The sequence below is a fragment of the Capra hircus genome, chromosome 21 (genome assembly GCF_001704415.2).
Source record: "Capra hircus breed San Clemente chromosome 21, ASM170441v1, whole genome shotgun sequence".
NCBI lineage: Eukaryota > Metazoa > Chordata > Mammalia > Artiodactyla > Bovidae > Capra > Capra hircus.
This window is the reverse complement of record NC_030828.1, coordinates 26574309-26597389: the sequence shown is the minus strand read 5'-3', so window position 1 is coordinate 26597389 and position 23081 is coordinate 26574309. Positions and strand designations below refer to the sequence as shown.

The window sequence follows — 23081 nt, the reverse complement described above, 5'->3', positions numbered from 1 at the left end:
CAGAAGCACAGAGTCTTCTACTGCACTCAAGTACATTACATTTATTGTGCACTTTATTTCTATTGCTATTACATCAGCCCCACCTCAGATCCTCAGGCATCAGATCCTGAAGTTGGGGATCCCTGCTCCAACCCATCCCCTTCTCTCCACCTTCTCTGACACTGCCTCAGTTCAGAGCCTCATCTCTCCCCAGGGACCCCTTCACTCCCTGCTGCTTCCTTAATATCTTTCTAAAGCAAAATCATGCCACTTTCCTCCTCAAACCCTTTGAATGCTGGCCATTACCTTCCAAATAAAATTCAAATAACTTGATACATGCAGCCACGAATGATACACAAATGATTAAACAACCTGCACAGTTTTTTCTGCATTTTTTTTTTCACTGGGCACCAACCAAACAAAACACACTCCAGCCACCCTGGGGTCAGGTCCTCCAGGCTCCCTGCTGAGCCAGACGTTCACTCTGAATTTCTGGGCAAGGGCCAGGCATCATTTATTACTAAAGTTCTACAGGTGAATCCAGTGCACAGCCTATTGTATTGCAATAGACAGGGTAATGCCTGCCTCCTGGAAAACAGTCAAGCTTCGTTGGCTTGAAGCTGCATTTATTTAAAATGCATTTATATAACCTGTGATTTACTTTCTGCCTATGGGCACACAGTCCATTTGGTATCCTTGAGGACTGGTTCCGGGGCCCCCACGGACACCAAAATCCTGGGACGCTCAAGTTCCTTGAGCCAGCTTCCCTATCTGCGGGTTCTGCATCCACAGATTCAACCACCTGAGTATCATAAACATAGTATCAATGCTACACGTTGGGCAGTTGGTTGAGTTTGCGGATGTGAAACTGCAGATAGGGAGGGACGACAGGATTTTTATGCTAACCAGCCATAACCCTCATCTTAACCTCCTGCATTGGGCATCTCTTCAACCTATTATAATACGTTACACATCACAGGTACTCAGTACTCCACAAAGAATGAGTAGTAGATGGACAAACACATGGAAAGATATGTATTTATTTTGTCTGATGACGTGAATGCCACAACTAATTGCTGGTTTCAAAGATAAGGCAGAAATAAGGAGATTCTGCAATATGAAAATCACTACAAAATAAAGGACTGGTCAAATAGTGGTCTTGATTTCCCTACGCCATAAGAAGACACAGAAATACAAGCGGGAAAATGTTTAACGTAATGCCACAGCAGTCCACAGCTACCCATTTTTTATTTCTTACTACACTGTGCAGGGTTGGGATAAAGAGAGTGGAGCCAAAAATTCAGTAAATTCTGATAACTTTATTGCAAAGACATAGCTTTAAAAAGTAACACAGCCCTCGTAGAAGCTGCTGCTACAGAGGATCTAAATATAGGAAGCTGAGTCTTCAGAATTTGCTCATCAACAAAGGAATGTCATCCGGTAACCTTCAAATGCAATTTCTGAGCTATTGCCCACGGCAATTTTTTTTCCTGTGTCCTAGACCTCCACTGTTAATTCAATAGTCTGAATAGAGTCTTTGTTTTAATACAATGTTCAGAGAGTTCGCTGCCTTTCTTAATAGCCTGAGGCATGCAAGGTTGATTTCCCATACAGCTACATTGGAAGTGCGCACTGAGGCACGCAGCCGGGCGCATCGGGTGTGTTTCCCGCGCCTGGGTCCGAAGCCTGCTCTCTCACTTGCTCCAGCGCTCGGGTGTCCTCTGCCGGAGGCTTGGGCAGGTCCAACATGGTGGACAAGTCCTTCCTGGGAACCCCAGTCACCAACATCCAGTGGTTCTTTGGCTTTTCAACTCTGTGCGAATCCAGATAGGTGTGAGCAGCGACCTCTGCTTCCTTTCCAAAATAGGTTCTGAGGCAGGAAAGAATTAACACAGGTTGGAAATGGAATTACAACCCTTAGTAAGCTGTTCCGTTCATCTCAAGACACCTAGTTCAGCAGAGTGCTACATGAAGCCCTTGCAGGAAAGAAGTTTCTCTAAAACAGGACGTGTTTGCCAGCAAGACTCACCAGATTTGGGCAAGGACGAGGTGTATAGGACCCCATGATAGCTAAAAATCCTCTGTGGGGAAAGACTTGCATAATAGAAGGGGTTCTAAGGAAAGTTTTCACACCATCAAAGTTCTAGGTGGTAATATCTTTTTCGTCATCAAAGGACTTGTGTGCGTGGCCATCCTCTTTAAATTGAACTTCTTTGCCTATATTCACAGCCTCCACCCTCCAGCATGGCATTTTGCTGTACCCTGCTATACAGTACCTTAGGAAAAGATGCCGGTGGGCCACCAGCCCGCGATTCGTGTGGCAGTGAGTGATAAGAATCTTTGTGTTTGCCTTTAAAGATAAATAAAGTGTGTTATTTGAATTATGAATCAAGGCTTTCAGTTTCCTAAAGGCAAGACTTTGGAAATATTGTGTGCATATATATATATATATATATATATATATATACACACACACACACATATATACACTATATATATATACTCAATATATTATATATATAATATATTTATATAAAGTATCTATATATTGTGTATATGAAAATCACTACCAAATAATGGAATAAATAATATAAATAAATAATGGAATAAATAAAATAACATGAAGATTACCAGTAGTTATTTATATATTATATACATATATAATACTGTATACTACATATAGTATATATGCTATATATATATATATAGTAGTTATATGCCAGTGCACATGCTCAGTTGCTTCAGTCATATCCGACTCTTTGTGACCCTAGGGACTGTAGCCCTCTGTCCATGGGATTCTCCAGGCAAGATTACTGGAGTGGGTTGCCCTCCTTCCCAAGGGGTCTTCCCGGCCCAGGGATCAAACCTGCGTTTCCTGTGTGTCTTGCATTTAAGGCGGATACTTTACCACTGAGCCATCAGGGAAGTCCAGTGGTTTTATAGATATATATATATATCAACTGATAATCTTCATATTATTTTTGTACTTTTCTGACTTTTCATAAATGAACATATATTGTTTATAATATATAAACAAAAAAGACATATTATTTCAAAATCACATATCTATATATTAGGTAGGTAGAATAGGAAAAAGGAGTCCAGATGGCAGTGGCTAAAAGACAGAGGCAAAAGCCCACAAAAATAGAACAAAGCAAGGACCGGAGTGAGGACCTCAGGCAAAACAAACAGCCCTCCTGGCTAGCTCAATTTACACAGGGCAGGCCCAGGGGGAGGAGAAAAAAACATATAAAAAGAGGAGCCAAAAGAGACCAGGGGGTGCTCTTTTCTTCAAGTCTTTTGGGTCAACCCACCCTCACACCTCAAGGTTGCACTTCCCTTTGCTTTCCAAATAAAACTGAGCTGTAACACTGGTCTGTCTGTCGCTTCAAATTTTTGCTGCAGCGAGACAGAACCAAGGGAATTACACACTCCCCCGACATAGATGGTGCCGTGACTTGGATTTAACCTGTCTCAAACAATTTCAGCTTGGCCCCCATGAGGCAGAAGCCAAGTACAGCAGAAGCCCAGCTCGGCAAAAGCTCCTGCGTTGGAAGCTGAATGTGAAGAAAACCCAGCGCAGGGGAAGTGACAAGCAGCCCAACGTGCTGGAAACCAGGACAGCAAAAACAAACTCAGCAGAAAGCTCACGCGGCTCAGTCTCAGATTCCGGGAGACCTCTGGTTAGGGTAGGAAGTCCTCGCCCCTATGGCTGGAAGGACATTTGGCTAACAAAATCTTAATTCTTTTACAATCTCTCATTTCTTGTTTCCTCAACACCCCCCGCCACCCCCGCCATGAACAGGTGAGTGGCGGTGGGTGCCCCAGGGTGTCCCAAAGGCTCTACTATCTGCTGTGCCTTAGTAGATGTTGCCTAAGTGGATGGGGATTCTTCTGTCCTTAATCTTCTTTGTGCCAAGGATCAGGCCAATGAAAACTATGAGCACAGGTCAGGTATTTAGCAGATTTTCCGGCAGGTTATGAAGGGGATTCCTCGGCACATTTTTCCCACTGCTTTTTTCTCCCATCCTTCAGCTTCTCTCTCCATCTATGCCACTGCTTACAAAGCATTGGGCAGGTCATCATCTTCCCATTTCTGAAAGTTGTGTTTGAAACCATTTACCTAAGATTGGGACTCAAACCCATGTGGCAGAGACTCTGTGCTATGCTTAGTCACTCAGTTATATCCGACTGGGACTTGAGTCTGACCAAAATCCACGGTGCCTGGTTTTACGACCTAATGAAGCTCAGGCTCTTGATGTCTCATTGCAAAAAATTCAGTGAGAGACACAGTGATAGGTAAGAGGTGGATTTGTTTGGATTTAGAGAGAAGCACACTCCACAGCGTGTGGACCATTGCAGAGGGCAAGTGCAGAGGCCATGGAATGTGGTGTGGTTAGTTTTCTCAAGCTGGGTGATTTCATATGCTAATGAGTGGGACGATCATTCCAACAGTTGTGGAACCACCCGCTCCTCCTCGGTCTTTTGACAGTGCCTTGGAACTATCCTGGCACCTCTGGGTGTGTCATTTAGCTTACAGACTGAGGATCAAGGTTTAGTTGAATTTGACTTGTCATCTTTGATCCATTTTATTTTAATTGGTTTATGTTATTCCCTTGGATTATGTCATTTTTTCAGAAGTTGCACCCTACCCCCTTCCCTCCTGTTTCATGGTCTTTTCCTAAGCCCCGTCCAGGCCCACAATGTTGCCTCTACAATCTTCTGGAGGGACAACCATAAAACAGCTGGCCTTAGGGAGAGAAATGCTGTACAATATCCAATCTCTCTAGATATTCAGGCCTTCATCTTCCATGTTTCCTACAACATGCCCAACAACATGCAACTCAGGTTCTAAACTTTTTGGCAGAGAGGGGATATAATGTCTCCCGTGCTAAGGCATAGATGGTCAAGACAAAGGTCACTTACCTGGGAGTTCAGATTACACACAGGTCCAGGAGGCTGTCCTCTGATCGAATACAAGGAATCCTCCAGTTGCCCTCCCCCACGACTCAAAAACAACTGCAAATTTTCCTGGGGCTAATTGGGTATTATAGAATCTGGATACCCAACTATGGTCTAATTGCCCAGCCCTTATATGAAATCTTGAAGGGATGGGATGATTCAATCCCACTGATGTGGGGAACTCCTTAAAAGAAGGCAGAGACTACACTAACACAAGCCTTAACTCAAGCACCTGCCTTAAGGTTGCCAGACCCAGAAAAAACATGCCAACTTTATGTCCACAAAAAAGAAGGAATAGCCTTGGGAGTGTTAACTCAAACGTTGGGACCCTACCTAGCCTATAGCTTACTCATCCAAGAGGCTCAACCCAACCACCTGAGGCTGGCCTCCCTGCCTTTGAAAGTTTGCAGCTATTACAATCCTGATAGAAGATGCTTTAAAACTCTCTTATGGGGGCAAATTAACTATTTTTACCAGCCACCAAGTGAAACAACTCCTAAATGGGAGAGTCCATTTATGGATGCCTGATCAAAGAATCCTCAGATATCAAGTAATGCTGATGGAAAATCCAGGCCTGACTATCTCCCCTTGTGAGGTTCTTAACCCTGCCATCCTCCTGCCTGCCCCCGAGGGCTCCTCTCCCCTTTCAGTCTTGCCTAGAAACCTTGGACCACTGGACAAAACCCCAAGACTGTCAGAAGATCCACTGACCAATCCTGAGAAAATCTGGTACGCTGATGGGAGCAGCTTTGTCTTGGATGGAAAAAGAAGAGCTGGATATGCAGTAGTCTCCAATTTTGAGACCATAGGGACTAAACCTTTGCCACCAGGTACTTCAGCCCAATTAGCTGAGCTCATAGCCCTGACTCGAGCTTTAGAGCTGGGAAAAGGAAAAAGAGTAGCCATCTACACTGACTCCAAGTATGCCTTTCTGGTGCTACATGCACATGCTGCTACTTGGAAAGAAAGCAGCCACTTGACCACCCAAGGGTCCCCATCAAATATGGTGATCAGATTCTTAGGCTCTTGGAGGCAGTTCATCTGCCCACCGAGGTTTCAGTCTCCCACTGTAAAGAACACCAAAAAGGGAGCACGGAAGTGGCACAAGGGAACCAAGCAGCCGATCAGGCAGCTAGGAGAGCAGCATTACAGAACCATGACCTAATAGGGGTTGCCACCTTAGTTCCTCAGACTAATTTGCCAGAAACTCCTTCATATACTGAAGGTGAGACTCTTAAAGCTAAGAGTGAGGGCTTTCAAGATCATATGGGGTGGTGGTTCCAAAAGGAGGGACTCCTTTTTCTCCCTGGGAACCGCCAATGGAAGCTGGTTAACTCCTTACATGCCACCACTCATTTAGGGGAGAAGACCCTCCAAAGATTGCTAGAAAGGTCCTTCAGAGGAACAGGCCTCCAAACGACCATAAGGCAAGTGGTCTCCTCTTGTCCCACTTGCCAATTAAACAATTCCCAAGGAGCTCAAAGACCCCAGCTGGCCCAGCCCATCCAATGACATGGGACCTACCCAGGAGAGGGCTGACTGATGAACTTCACCCAGATGCCAGTTTCTCAAAGGTATAAATACCTATTAGTCATGATAGATACATTCATAGGATGGATTGAAGGCTTTCCCACCTGGACTGAGAAGGTTGATGAGTGGTAAAAAAAAAAAAAAAAAAAAAAAAAACTGCTCCATGAAATCATTCTGAGATTTGGTCTGCCCCGATCATTACAAAGTGACAATGAGACACCATTTACTTCTAAGGTCACCCAAGGGGTCTTTAAAGCATTGGGCATTACTTATTATCTCCATTGTGCCTGGAGGCCTCAGTCTTCAGGAAAAGTAGAAAGAGCCAACCAATTCTTAAAATCAGTGATAAAAAAGATAACCCAGGAGACCTCCCTGGGATGGAAGGAGGCTTTACCAATAGCTCTCCTCTGCACCCGCATTGCCCCTAAGGAACAGGCTGGTCTTACTCCTTCTGAAATGCTATACGGGAGGCCTTTGCTTATGTCAATGACCTCTTCCTCAATCCAGAGGCTCAGTCCCTCCAGTATTATACCATGGCCATTGGGCAACTCCAACAGGATATACGCTTGTGGGGTGTGAACCAGGACCCAAAAGATTCTAATGAGTCACCACTATATGCTCCAGGGACTCAAGTCCTAATTAAAGTCTGGAAAGATGGGTCCCCAAAGGCTCAACTCCAGCCCACATGGAAGGGCCCCCACCCTGTAATACTTTCTACCCCCACAGCAGTCAAGGTACCATGATCCTGGATTCACTACTCATGAATCAAGCCATGGAAGAAAACAGAAAAGGACACTCCCTACACCTGTGAGTCCCTGGGAGATCTCAGATACCTATTCAGAAATGCAAACGGGTGCCATTCTAATGAACACCCCCAAAACTAAGTTTCTGGGGATAAGATTTCTCAGGATAGAGCTAAAGAGCCAATACAGCTTGGTAGGAGTTGTATTCCAAAGCAGACAGGAGATAGATCTCCTGATCCTTGAACAAGGAGGGACTTGAGCCATCTTGAATGAGACGTGTTGTTTCTGGGTAAATATCTCCAGCTAAGTTAAAAGAAAGTCTCACAGTCCTCAAGAAAAACATTCAGATCCTACAGGATCTCAAAGAACGAGCTAGAGAGTTAGGGTGACTACAATCTCTCTTTGGGGATCCTTCTGGTGATGGGGAATTTGGAGTTGGCTGATGCCCTTATCAATCCCTGTCATCACCGTATTGATGCTGCTTATGATTGCTCCATGTATTATCAATTGTCTAACCCATTTTGTTTCTGCCCAGGTCAACAAGCTATAACATGCAGTGCCAGTTCAACAAGGATATATAAAACTACAGCTGACCACAGGAAATATCACTCCCCTTAGATGGACACCACTGTAAGGACTCTGAAGCTTGAGACTAGAAAGAGGGGGAGGCCAAATGCCCCTCGAGATCCCAATTCAGCAGGAAGTAGCCAAAGAGACCTCGATGCCCCTATTCCCAAAGAACTGGGCCTCCCATCTCTTGAGGGGGCAATGTTAGGTAGTTAGAATAGGAAAAAAGAGTCCAGAATGGCAGTGGCTGAAAGACAAACAAGGGAAAAGCCCCCAAAAATAGAACAAAGGAAGGTCTAGGACTTGAGTGAGGACCTCAGGTAAAACAAACAGCCCTCCTGGCTAGCTCAGTTTACACAGGGCAGGCCCAGGGGGAGAAGAAAGAAACATGTAAAAAGAGGAGCCAAACTTGACCGGGGACTTCTCTTCTCTGTGAGTCTTTTGGGTCAATCCACCCTCATGCCACAAGGATGTATCTTCCTTTGCTTTCTAAATAAAACTGAGCTGTAACACTGGTCCGTCCATCGCTTCAAATTTTTGCTACAGCAAGACAGGACTGAGTAAATTACACACTCCCCCGAGATATAGATATAGATATAGATAGAGAGAGCGAGCAAGAGAGAGAGATGGAATAACCTAGAAGTCAAACCTTTATAGATTAGTAAACACATTATTATAAATACATATATGATGGAACATTATATAATCATTTAAAGTCAATTTGGAGAAGATCCTTGACAATTGGAAATAGGGTCAGTGGTGTTTTTAAGTGGAAAAAATAAGAATATTCCTGATGTCTTAATTTTTTTAAATATTAAAATTAAATTTTCAGAAAACATAGACATGAAAAAAGAAAAGATAGCAGTGGCTTTCTCTGGAAGGTGGAACTACTGGTAATTTTCTTATTATTTTTTGTCCTTTTCTGACTTCCCATAAGTGAACATACATCGTTTACGATTAGAAAATAAAAAACATATTATTTCAAAATCCTGACTCATGTAAGCTAAAGGCAGTGTGAGATGTGAGAAAGCAGCTCTGACACCCAGGAGCTGGGCTGGCACCGCCAGCTATGCCTTAGTGTTCCCTTGTGGAATATAATCAATTTCATACAATGTCCACATCAGACAAGGCCATGCTGTGACCATGATTGGTCAAGACAGAAAGAAGACCACTGTGTAACTGTGTCTGAACACAGCAAAACCATGAGCATTGTCCAAACCACAAAATACCAAATGTTCTCCTCTCCCAGAGAACAGGAGTGACGCAGCTTCCTTACTCAGGACAGCTTTGGCTGTGCGCTGGCCTGCCCTCTATAGATAAGATGCATTGAGACACACCTGCTTCCTGATGGCACCCAACCCCACTTCCTGAGACCCTCCCTGAACTCTCCCACCACAGCCCCGGTTCTGTAGCTTGTCCTTCCTGACAGTCTTTTACTGAGATGCCCCACAGTTTCCTGTGGTGCGTGTTCTCCATCACTGAGACAAGAAATAAATTCAACCCCAGGTGCTCCTGACTGAAGGGCATTGACATGCGGATGGAAGTTGGACAGGTATGGAGTGTTCCATTTTGCAGAGGTGTCTGAGTGAGGCTCGAAGACCTGCCTCGGGCTGTGGCTTGAGTTAGCAATGGAGAAACAAACTTCTGGTGCCTGACAACCTATCTAACTTAACAACAGCAACAGAACCACCACCACCATTAAATTAACAACAATTAACGCTTGGCAGTGCCCTCTGAGCCAGGCACTTTTCTTTTTTAAAATTTTTATCAGAGTATAAACTCCAGGAGGTAATGAAGGACAAGAAAGCCTGGCATGCTGCAATCCATGGGCTGGCAAAGAGTCAGACGTGACTTAGAGACTGAACAACAACATAGTTGATTTGCCTACAATATTGCACTAGTTTCAGGTACAAGCAAAGCGAATCAGTTTTATAATACATATATCTCCACTCTTCTTTTCTTGCACTTTTAAAAAAAGATTTGTCCATGCTATGCAACATATGGGATCTTAGTTTGTCAACCAGGGAAGTCTCTTTCAATTTTCTCATAAGCATGGTAAGTGTACTAACTGTTTAATCCTCATAAAACCTCATAAGTTAGACATCATCATATGTCCTCATTTTATAGATATTGAAGCTGAGATACTCACAGTTTAAACTGTGGAGATGAGAGGCAATTTCAAGGAGAACAAAGCTTGGCAAAGGCCAGCAGAAATCTGTCAAGCATGCATCACTGTGGACCACGTGTATTTTCTCCATGCTGGGAGAAACACCCTTGCAGGGACTTCCCTCGTGGCCCACTGGCTAATACTCTGCACTCTCAGTCCAGGGGATTCCAGTTTGATCCCTGGTCAGGGAATTAGATCCCATATTTCACAGCTAAGATCTGGTGCAGGGAAATAAATATTAAAAAAAAAAAAAAAAGACCCTTGCAAACCTGGGTCCAGCTGTGGAGCTTGAGAGAGAACCCCACTGCATTGGGTAGATCCAGAGTGGCTGGTAACTGGAAATCCCTGGATGGCCAGCTCTTTAAGTCCTTCTTGGCTATAAGTCTGCACTCTCCCAATAACCTCTAATGACCCCACGGTCTTCATCTGCCTGATGCCACATGAGCAAAAAGCACAGCCTCTGGTACTTGAAACAGCTCTGCACCTCTGCACCTGCCTCCCCATCCAGAACTCTGCTGGGATCCGCAGGGCCCAGACTCCTGAGAAAACAGCCAGCCTTGTGCTCACCTGGCAGCTGCCCTGCCCTGTCCTTCACTCCTCCAGATTACCCAGGCTCTTTAGAAGTGAGGACTTAGGGAGCTCCCTGGTTGCCTAGTTGTTAGGATTCCAGGCTTTCACTGCTGTGACCTAAGTTCAGTCCCTGTTCAGGGAACTATGATCCTACAAGCCATGTAGCCAAGAAAAAAAAAAAAAACAAATCCTTTTTTAGCTACAATACCAACTGCATAATCCATTAAGAATAAAATGGATAAATCTATCTGACTTAGTAGAAATGAGGACTTAACAGAAGCCTGAAAGAAAGCAGCAGCAGCATCTTTACAGTGTCAGGGGAGTGGCTGTCAGCCTCATCTCAGGGTCAGGGCCTGGGCCTCCGCATTTATATGAAGCTGTGTGGGTGACTCTATGTGCGGTCAGCATGGAGAAGCACTGAGGCAGGATGCTGCCACCGGGGAAAACAGTACTTCCCAAACTTGAGTTAGGAATGAAAACAAGGGACTGCCCTTGTGGTCCAGTGGCTAAGACTCTGTGCTTCCCATTTGAGTCAGCTCTAATGAGGTGGATGAACCTAGAGGCTATTATATAGACTGAAGTAAGTTAGAAAGAGAAAGACAAATATCAGATATTAACACACATATATGGAATCTAGAAAGATGACACTGGTGACCCTACTTGTAGGGCAGCAAAGGACACACAGACAGAACAGACTTGTGGACACAGTGGGGGAAGGAGAGGGTGGGATGATGTGAGAGAGTAGTATTGAAACATATACGTTACCATATGTAAAACAGAGAGCTAATGGAAAGTTGCTGTATGACACAGAGAGCTCAAACCCAGTGCTCTGTGACAACCTAGAGGGGTGGGATGGGGTGGAAGGTTTAAGAGGGAGGGGACATATGTATACCTATGGCTGATTCATGCTGATACATGGCAGAAATCATCACAATATTGTAAAATAATTATCCTCTAATTTAAATTTAAAAAGAAATAGACTGTGCTTCCACTGAAGGGGATGCAGGTTCACTCTCTGGTCAGGGAACTATTTATAAGATCCCACATGCCATGCAGTGCAGCATAAAAAAAATTTTAATAAAAATAAATAAATAATATATTTTTTAAAAGAAATGAAAAAGAGACAGAGTGAAAGTCCACAAGGCACAGGAGCCATCAGAGCCCTGACAAGCCTCCATCTTACACGCAGGAAGGCTTTGCAGCGGCTTCGCAGCCACTTCACAGCATCGGCACATACAGCTGCGCTCACCGGGACAGGGGAGCCCTCATACTCCAGACGAAGCTGGGGATGAGGGAAGGCGGCCTGCCAGCAGTTCAGGTAGGAATCCTCGTGCGTCAGGGACACTTCCTGGAGCCAGGACCTCTTGGATGACTTCAGAAGGGTCCTGTGGTCACTTGATAAATATAACTGAAAAGGACAACAAGCAGATGTTTTCCGTCACATCTATGCAAGCAGCAGTTCACTAGCTGGATGGCCAGTGTGTTCAAAAAATGAAAGTGTTAGTCGCTCAGTCGTGGCCAACTCTGTGCTACTCCATGGGCTATAGCCTGCCAGGCTCCTCTGCCCATGGGATTCTCCAGGCAAAAATACTGGAGTGGGTTGCCATTCCCTTCTCCAGGGATCTTCCCAACCCAGGGATTGAACCTGGGTCTCTTATACTGGCAGGCAGATTCTTTACCGTCTGAGCCACCAGGGAAGCCCAGTGTGTTCAAAAGCAGTTTTCAAAAGCCCTGCTCTTACTGATCGTATGAGGACAGTCAACTTTATCTCAAAAAGGCCATCTCCGAGGCTGAGACTACTCACCCTCGCATCACCTCCAACTGCTTTCCCTTTTTTGAATACCAAACCCAGGCTCCTTCTCCTTCTTCTGCACTCCTCCTCTTGTTCAAGGCATCGGGTTTGGATCAGTATTTCATTCATTATGAATACTGTTGCATGAAATGTACTGTGTGAAGTGAATGCTCTTAAAACCAGCACCAGCATAGCTGATATTCATATGTAAGCCTTCAAGGGGGCCTCAGGCCCTCTGGAATTGATGTCCACACTTGAGACTTCTGTCAGCTCTCTGGCTGACTTTTTAACGTTGCAGCACCCCATTTTGCTAAAAAGTCCCTAACGTTAGTTCCTGGTCAGCTGTTTACCAACACATCTTCCACCCTGCCCCTGGCAGTTGTTTCTGCATATTTTGATTACTGTTCATTAAACATCTCTTCTATACAAAGCTGTGGCATGAAGCGCTCTGGGGAAGGTGGAAATGAGTTACTGCCCTCTATAAGTTTCCTGACTAACAGGAGAGAGGATTGAAATGGGAGCATCTGTAAGGTATGGTGTCCAGCAGGGATGCCAAGAGCTACAGGAGGGGACAGATGGGAACACTTGTTCTCCCAGGGGCTCAGGAAAGACCCCAAATAGGAGGTGATGTTTTGCCAGGGAGCCAGAGGGGATGAGCATGGGCCAGGACAGAGGGGATATATTGTTGCTGTTCAGTCGCTCAGTTGTGCCTGACTCTTTTATGATGCCATAGCCTGCAGCAAGCCAGGCTTCTCTGTCCATGGGATTTCCCAGACAAGAAAACTGGAGTGGGTGGCCATTTCCTTCTCCAGGGGATCTTCCCAACTCAGGGAAGGAACCCTCGTCCCCTACATTGGCAGGTGGGTTTTTTACCACTGAGCCACCACTGAAGCCCCAGGGACATATTACAGAGGGTTTTAAATGCCAGTCAACAGCAACACTTAATGCAGAGGGCAGTTGGGAGGTGGGAAGAGGGAGCACTACCGACTTTTCATTGGAGATGGGAGGTGAGAAGAGCTGACCTTTTAAATGATCAACCCGACAGCATCCCGCCAGTATGGGATAAAGTCAGGACAGACTGAAGGGATCAAGCTATGGGGAAGTGGCATCAGGAATGCAAAGATGGATCAGACTGCATTATGAAGGAAGAGCCATAGGACATAACAACTGGAGCTGTATGTGGGTGGGAAAGAAAGATAGGTCCAAGATGGACTGTGGCTTCAGCCTGGCTGATGGGGAGAATTGGCCATTCCGAGCTAATGGAAAATAATATACATCTCAAGCCACGAATGTTGCTTTTTTCATATAAAGAAAAATATTAATACAATCAGGAACAAATCTAGATGGCCACCATCACCAGATTTTTCATAAATACCTTGAAAGGGCTTGCTAATTAAAAGATGAGAAATAGAAATAAGAGGTATGAGAACTTGGGATGAGATAAAATTGTCATAATTTGACCATGAGATGACTGTATACCTAGAAGTCACAAGAGAAGCAACTAGAATTCATGAGTAAGTGATTTCATCAAAGATGAGAAGAAAAAAAATCAATGATTTTCTTCTATTTTTTACTGCAACTGTCAAAAGGACCTGCCTTAATAGCTCCCAAAATAGAAGATATCAAATAATAACCTTGACGAGATCAGTGTCAGATCTATGGGAAGGAGAGCACAAAACTTTACTGAGATGTAGAAGGGAGTAATTGGATAGGGACTTCCCTGGTGGTCCAGTGGTTAGGAGTCTCCGCTCACACTACAGGGGGTGCAGGTTCAATTCCAGTTTGGGGAAGATCCCACATGCCTCACAATGTGGCCAACAAAAAAGACAAAGAAACAAAGAAAGAAAAGAATAATCGAAGAAACAGACGTCTCAGAAGACAAATACTGTAAAGCTACTAAACAGGTGAATGTACTTAATTTTACAATGTCAGTCAAAACACCAAGTGATTTTCCCCCTACAGGGGCAGAGGGACTTGAAAAAATTATTACTACATTTAACTGAAAGATTAATTCCTAACATAATTCAAAGAAGGAATTAGCCCTACAAGTCCTCTAAGTTGTATTATAAAGCTACAGTCAGGGAATGAAAAAAATAGACAGCTTCAGTTCAACAGTCCCAAATAAGAAGCTCAGAAACAGCCATATGTAATCATGTACGCAGCACATTTCAGTGAAGAAAGGGATAATTACTCAAGAAATAACACAGATACAACCAACAAGTCATTTGGGGGAAATTAAGATGTTCACATTAAGCCCTTGATCAAAATAAATCCCAAGTGGATGAAAGAATAAACTTAAGCAATACTTTAAGTTCAGACATCTAAAAATTAATACAAGTTACTCTTTTTATCACATCTTTGGAACAGACTTCAAAGGCTCTGAGCCATGGAAGGAATTACAAAGAAAAGCACTGATAGGTTTGACTCAAACACAGATTAGAACAGATACAATTTAAGAGCCAAGCAACAAAAGAGAGGAAATACTAGCAACACACATGACACATTTTTATCATCTGTGAAAGAGCAGATACTAAAGCCTAACGCAATGAACAGGCAAAGAATAGACGATTTACAGGAAAGAGAAAGAGAGATGAGATGGAAGGGGGAGGTAGCAAAAGACGGAGCAGGAAAACAGAGAGAAAGGGAAAAGAAAAGAATAAAATGATATCTAAATGTTGTAGTGCTTGTGATCTTCCCTATATTTTAAGATCTTCCCTTTATAAGGTAAGCCAAAATGTTAGTAGGGTTCCTCTCTCGATAAAACAGTGATGATTTATTGTCCTCTCTCTGATGAGATATTTCCTCTAATTTTCACATTTAAAATCAGGCTGCACATGGGGAAGTTTGTGAAAAAGGAAGCTTGAGAAAAGAATTTTATGTGTGGTCAGGATTGATTAAGATTAGATTGAATTTAATTACATCAATGAATTTTATTATTAAAAGTAAAGTAATACAAAAAAAATTCAGCTGCACATTATGGGTAGACTTACATATTGTCATACTGAGTAAATTCAGACAGAGAAGGAGAAATATTATATGATATCACTCATAGGCAGAATCTAAAAAGAAACGGTACAAATGAACTTATTTACAAAACAGACTCACAGACTTAGACAATGAACTTCTGGCTGCTTGGGGAGGTGAGGTGGGGGAAAGGATGGGGGAAGGGATAGTTAAGAGAGTTTGGGATGGACATGTACACACTGCTCTATTTAAAATGGATAACCAATAAGGACCTACTGCATAGTACAGGGAGCTCCACTCAGTGTTATGTGGCAACCTGGATGGGAGGGGAGTTTAGGGGAGAGAGGATACATATTTACGTATGTCTGAGTCCCTCTGACCATCACCTGATGCTATCACAGCACTGGTAATCAGCTATACTCCAATATGAAACAAAAAGTTTATTTTAACATAAAATCAGGCTGCAGCTTACCATCTACGGTGGTTCAGAGTGTAACTGCCAGCATTAATTTCTTAGTGGTACAAAAATAATAATGATGATGATAATGCCACATCTAACAATAAAGGAATCTTTGATTCAATGAAAAATGTTACATTAACACCAGCTCTGCCATTTGGTAGACATGTGACTTGGAACAAAATCAATTAATTTGCTGTGCCTCAGTTTTCCCATCAGTAAAACTGGTAAAATAGTCCTATTTTTAAAGACTTGTTGGGAGGGATAGATGAGTTAGTGCGTGTGAAGCACTATACATGTAGTAAGGTATAACTGGAAAAGACTTTGATGCTGGGAAATATTGAAGGCAGGAGGAGAAAGGAGCGACGGAGGATGAGATGGGTGGCTGGCATCACAACCTCAATGGAAATGAATTTGAGCAAACTCTGGGAGACAGTGAAAGACAGGGAAGGAAGGCTTGGCATGCTGCAGTTCATGAGGTCACCAAGAGTCGGACACGACTTAGTGACTAAACAACAACAACGACATGGTATAACCTCCATTTTTATAGACAAGATGCAAAAAGGTTAAATAACTTAACCCAAAGTCCCATCACATAGGTATGCATCTCAGCAGGAATTCATAGTTGTCTGAATCCCCAAGGTGGAGGTAAAGATCAAAGACTCTTGCTCCCTGATTTATGCAAATATGTTAGCACGGGTGACATTAAACAGCTGTCAGGGCCTCTCACCTTCTGAGATGGCCTACATTCTGCCTATGGAGTGTGTATCTCCCTGAATAAACCTTTTTTCACTTAAAAAAGAAGCTGTCAGATTATTATTATATAACCTGATCATTTAACTTACAAGTGGAGGTGGTATGAATTTTTGCTTTTTACCAGATGTATTGCAAAAAGGGTTTTTTCCCCCTTACTCTTTAGCTTTTAAGGATGTATTTTTGTAATCCATGAGGTTGGAAGCAAAGAATTGGCCCAAAACTGCCTTGGAAAAGCTGCAGTCTGATACTACAATGAGACCAGAGATGGAGCCCATGCCTGTAGAGTTCTCTGTCCACTTCAGTAAGTAGCCAGTAGCCCACCTAGAAACAAAAGTGACTGGTCCCAGTAGACATGCAACATGATGACTCACCATTCTGTCATCAAATCCTCCTGTTATCCCAAGGCGGAAGTTCTGCCCGTATCTGAGGACTTGACCGATGACCTCTCCAGCCGCACTGTTGGTGGAGAATGAATACAATGTCAATTCTCTGTATTAGGATCATTCTACAGCTTTATTTTTGTGTGTATGCAGTTTTGTTTATAATTTTCTTGGTGGTTAAGTCCCTAAGTCATGTCCAACTCTTACAACCCCACGGACTCTCTATATACCATGCTGTTGTTGTTGTCGCTAAGTCGTGCAATCCCATAGACACCAGAGACCAGGCTCTGCTATCGGCGGAATTTTCCAGGCATCCAGAATACTGAGTGGGTTGCCATTTCCTTTTCCAGGGGATCTCTCCAACCCAGAGACCGAACCAGGTGGTGCTAGTGGTAAAGAATCTGCCTGCCAGTGCAGCAGATGCAAGAGATTTGGGTTCAATCCCTAGATCACGGAAGAGTCCCTGGAATAGGAAAATGGCAACCTGCTCCAGTATTCTTGCCTGAGAAATTGTACTTCTCAGGCTACAGCCTATGCGGTCCCAAAGAGCTGAACCAAACTGAGATGATGCCTACTCGTGTACAGTAACTGAAATAAGTCACTAACTAAAAGATCTTTTCTTTGGACCTTCAAATCTTGCTGGCACCTTATTCACCACCTTCCAACACAGTCGGGACACAGAACATTCCCACTCTGTGAGCTTAGGTTGGACCGAGCACATCATATTGTCCTACACTAATGAACTGGCCCAAGTTCACTGACATCTTTTTTTAACTGAGGTACGATTGATATATAATGCTACATTTAGTTTTAAGGATATACAACATAATTCAACATTTATATACATCATGAGATGATCACCACGATAAATCTAGTTACCACTTGATGACATTTAAAATTATTATGATATTACTGACTATATTCCCTAGTCTATACATGACATTTCCAAACACTGACATCTTTAGAGAGAAGCAAGGTAACAAATTTGCAGACATTTGGTATACTCTTCCCTCTTAATCTTCCAAGAAACAGAAATTGTGATCAATTTTTAGTTGTTGTAACATAAATAGTCTGCATTTAAAAAAATCTAAAGACTTAAAGGACTGACTATATGCCTATCATATAAACTTGCTATCATTAGTAACAAACTGAAAGCAATAACTTTTAATTGTTATTATATATCTATTCTCCAAGGACTTAAATGCTCATCTACAAAAACTCAAGCACATTTTAAGTGGATAATTAATTTTAAAAGAGCAAATCTCTGTGTACTGTCTTACATTTAACTATATATTTCTGATGCAGAAATAGCATAGCAACATTAAAAATAATGAAAGCACTTGGATGAGCTCAAAGCATTGGGAAATGATATTAGGAAAACCCCACTTGGCTTCTCAGGCAGAATTTGAATTTTATTCCCTGGATCAATACTTTCAAATGAAGCGTCTAGAATTGAACTCAAGTTACCCATTATCCTGATGTTTATGGAAAAGGGATTGTAAAGATCCCTTGACGATCATTCTCAAGATAAGAAAACAGGATGAGAATCACAGAGAATGAATGTTCATATAACCTCTGACTCCAATCAGCAGTGCTCCCATTCCAGGGGATCCTTAAGCTGCAAGTGAAAAGAGATTTGTGATGCAAAGGAGCCTATTATACAATTCAAGTTTCTTTACCACAAAATAGTAAAAGTGTTTCTGCCAACTGGGATCTTGGTTTGAGCTGCACTCAGGCCACAGGGCACCTCTAATTCATTGCTCAGATGGGCTTTAATCTCATCTGGAGTCATACACAGGCTGAGGTCCCCACGCAGAAACAGATCAGCCTCTGTCTCAGGATGGTCGGGACTCACAAGCATCACTTTGTCGCCATAGTGAATGTATCCGTCTTCAGATATGGAAAGCTGCATCTGCAATTGAAATAGGAGTTTTTCAAATAAACTGTGCAATTCCTTCTGCCACCGCAGATGTACCCCATTTTACTTTATCTTAATTTTTGGCTGCACCCCGTGGCATGTGGGATACAGTTCCCTGACCATGGATGGAACCCACGCCCCCTGCATTGGAAGGCAGAGTCTTAACCACTGGACCACTGGGGATGTCCCTACCCTATTTAAATAAGGAATGGACTTGAATTTCCTCGGATCCTTATTCTTTCTTTTCGCGCCACCAATCTGCTCCCAATTTGCCAAGCTGAAATCCCTGATAATCCCAAATGAAGTAAAACAAAGCTCATGAGAAATCACATGGATTGATTCCATTACTATTCCAGAAAAATTACTATTCCATTACATTCCTTGAAAATTTCTTGAGCACCAACAAAAGGGCATTTTACTTATGAATGCATCAACCTATTCATTTCTTAATTTGGAGAGGCTTCCCTGGTAGCACAGTTGGTAAAGAATCTGCCTGCAATGCAGGAGACTCAGGTTCGATCCCTGGGTTGAAAAGACCCCCTGGAGAAGGAAATGGCTACCCATTCCAGTATTCTTCCCTGGAAAATCCTATGGACAGAGGAGCCTGGCAAGCCACAGTCCATGGGGTCACAAGAGTCCGACATGATTAATTTGGAAAATATAGATAAACATAATTAATAGTAAACTTCTCATGTTTCTAAAATCTTGTTTTTGTTGTTTAGTCACTCAGTCACACCTGACTCTTTTGCCACTGCATGGACTATAGCCCTCCAGGCTCCTCTGTTCATGGGATTTCTCAAGCAAGAATACTGAAGCAGGTACCATTTCCTTCTCCAGGAGATTTTCCTGACCGAGGGATCAAACCCAGGTCTCCTGCATTGGCAGGTGAATTCTTTACTGCTGAGCTACAAAGGAAGCTCTTCTAAAATCTTAGGGAATTTTAAACATTGTGATTATGTAAAGAGAAAAATGGGAATTTTCCAAATGATCACTCACTTATGAAATATTTGCTTTTAAACATATTCTCATACTTAATTTGATAAAGTTTTGAAAACATTGTTTGAATTTACAATTACCGGTCTCAAAAGATTCTCTTTTAGTCTTCTGTTTCTCTGTATGAGAAGTTGTCCTTTATCCCTCTTTGCTAAGAAGTCTTTCATGATCTCCTGGTTAAAGAAAAAAATGAATGAAATCCAAACAGTCCACAAGAGTCCTGAATAATACACACACTTAGAGCTTTTAGGTCAAAAGAACATCAAGTTGAAAAAGCAAAATTTTAGAAGGAAAAAAGAAATGTGAGGATAAAGGAAGTGGTAGCATTTTCAGCATTACATTTTAGCATTACTTTTAAAATTTCATTTGGAATGTTTAGAAAAACAAGAAAGACAGGGAAAAGAATAATCACCTGTAATTACTTCAACCAGTGAGAAACATGAGTAATATTTGAAGGTCATCTGCTCCCCCTCCTGAGGTCTCTGCTAGTTCTATGATGATGAACACTAGAGGTCCTTCCTGATGGCCCAGGGTCTAGTTAAGACCACATAGGAGAAACTCAGGGCAATGAGTATAAGATTAGTAAAAGGCATGCTACTGGGACCCTTGTTGCTGCTGCTGCTGCTGCTAAGTCACTTCAGTTGTGTCCGACTCTGTGTGACACCATAGACGGCAGCACATCAGGCTCCACCGTCCCTGGGATTCTCCAGGCAAGAACACTGGAGTGGGTTGCCATTTCCTTCTCCAATGCATGAAAGTGAAAAGTGAAAGTGAAGTCGCTCAGTCATGTCCGACCCTCAGCAACCCCATGGACTGCAGCCTTCCAGGCTCCTCCGCCCATGGGATTTTCCAGGCAAGAGTACTGGAGTGGAGTGCCATTGTCTTCTCCACTGGGACCCTTAGGAGGTGATATGTGATGAGGATCGGGGCAGTAATATTGCTTAGGGCCTGCCTTCTCACCTGGACTGAAGCTTCGAGTCTGTAGGTCTCTAAGGAACAGAGGGAATTTAGTGGGGCTCTGGACTAAGGGAGAGACACAGACAGGGATGTTGAGAGTTTGGGAGGCCTAGAGATGCAGTGAACCTAGAGTCTGTCATACAGAGTGAAGTAAGTCAGAAAGATAAAGAAAAATATCATATATTAACATATACATATGGAATCTAGAAAAATGGTACTGATAGACCTATTTGCAGGACAGGAATAGAGATGCAGACATAGAAAGTGGACTTGAACACAGTGAGGGTATGGAAGGGAACAGTGGGACGAATCGAGAAAGTAGCATTGGCGTATATACACTATCACGTGAAAAATAGATCGCTAGTGGGAAGCTGCTGTGCAGCAAAGGGAGCTCAGCTGGTGCTCTGTGATGACCTGGGGGGAGGGGCAGAATGGGGAGACGGGAGGGAAATCCAACAAGGAGGGGAGATATATATATATACATACACACATACAGCTGATTCACTTTGCTGTACAGCAGAAGCTGTACCTGGACCTCATAGACTGTAGCAGGAGGCTGCAGAGTCTGACATGACAGTGACAGCACCACCAACATCACAATTGCCTTACAATGCTGTGTTAGTTTCTGCTGTACAACAATGTGAATCAACTATAAGGACATATATGTCCCCTCCCTCTTGGACCTCCCTCCCTCCCCACACCCATCCCACCCTCTAGGTCACCACAGAGCACCCAGCTGAGCTCCCTGTGCTGTGCAGAAGCTTCCCACTAGCTCTCTGTTTTACACATGGAAGTTAGACTCCAATAAAAGCAAATAAAAGTTAAAAACTAAAAAGAGAGAGAGTAGAATGGCGTGAACTTGTGGGACAGCCCGTGACAGTCTCAGGGAGTTCATAGGGAGATGGGGTTTTAGGGACATTGGATATGAGCTGGGTGAGAAAGGAGGCTTGGGATGCTCAAAGAAGGGGCCGAAACTTGGGCCAAGGGTGGGAGTCCCTGGGCCACGGGTGGGCTGTGCCGGGCCACACCCTTCGTACCTCCTCCAGGTAGACGTCCTCATTCCAGTTGCCAATTCGGACTCGTGGACCGTACAGGTTCTGCGCCATCGTCCCCAGCTCTCCCACCAACAAGCTTGGGGCACGGCGCCTGTGTTAGATTCCTCGTCGCCATGACGACCCAGCGCCCAGCGATTGGCCAAGGGCAGGGACCCTGCTAGCCAATAAATGACCACACGCGAGTCGCGCTGGGCTGAGCGCTGCCGCACCCCAGGGGCTGTCACCCACCTCCACCTCCAACCTCATTCCGCCTCACTTCCATCTTTAGGTTTTTCTTGAGTTTAATGGCTAAGCAGAAGAGAGATAAAACTCGAGCTTACAGACCCCGTTTTGTCCTAAATGCTCGCAAACTTCTTCTTTTTTTTTTTTTCTGTTAGAATCTAAAAGAAACTGCTTTTAAGAAGGGTATCGCTTGCTTCGGGATGGGGGGCAGCAAAGAGGAGCTTTGAAATGGGAGCCGAGCTTGCTTGCAGTCTGTTTTTATAATCAGCAAGCAGCCATTTCATCATAATCATAAAACAATACAGACTTGATGTAGAAATTTGGAAACCAAAATAACATAGAAAAAGGGAGGAAGGGAAAATTACTCACAATTTTCACCTCCTCCAGAGTAAGAAATATATCATGTTAGCCTATTTGTGGATTTGTTTCTGAGGTGGTTCTTATTTTCACAGGCTTTACAGCATTCCTCCTCCTTCCCCCAAATACCAAGTGCAAGAAGGAGCCGATGATTTGCAATAACTCTTGATAAAACCAAAATATACTAGAGCCAGTATTTTTACACAAAATATAATTTTTGTAAGTAGGAGGGGGAAACAATTACTGCCAGACTCCCTGGGACCTGATGCTGATCGAATGCATTCAGTAATTCACCTTTATTTACTGTCTACTAAGATAGGACAAAAGACACAGGGATCTTCCTTCTCTTCAGCAACCCCAGACTAAAAAAGAAAAGAATTCATGGGGGAAAAAATGACTTCTGAGGAATGGAATGAATGCAGTTAAAGATGTGCCAAGGGTCAGAAAGAGAAAAACAAATATTGTATATTAATGCATATATGTGGAATCTAGAAAAATTATATAGATGAACCTATTTGCAGGGCAGGAATAGAGATGCAGATATAAAGAACAGACATGTGGACAAGGTGGGGTGGGGGAAGGAGTGGGTGGGGACGAACTGGGAGATTAGCTTTGACATGTATACACACTGCTGCTAAGCTGCTAAGTCCAACTTTGTGCGACCCCATAGAAGGCAGCCCACCAGGCTCCCCCATCCCTGGGATTCTCCAGG

General features: G+C 43.4%; 1 protein-coding gene across 1 annotated transcript; it reads right to left on the bottom strand.

The window, feature by feature from the left end:
• CFAP161 (cilia and flagella associated protein 161) lies at positions 1294–21886 on the bottom strand. Its single transcript, XM_005695072.3, has 7 exons — positions 21773–21886; positions 19862–19951; positions 18547–18779; positions 16859–16943; positions 11768–11926; positions 2256–2329; positions 1294–1849 (listed from the first exon to the last, which is right to left on the bottom strand). The coding sequence occupies exons 1-7, from the start codon at positions 21839–21841 to the stop codon at positions 1594–1596; spliced, it is 966 nt and encodes a 321-aa protein (XP_005695129.1). The 5' UTR covers positions 21842–21886; the 3' UTR covers positions 1294–1593.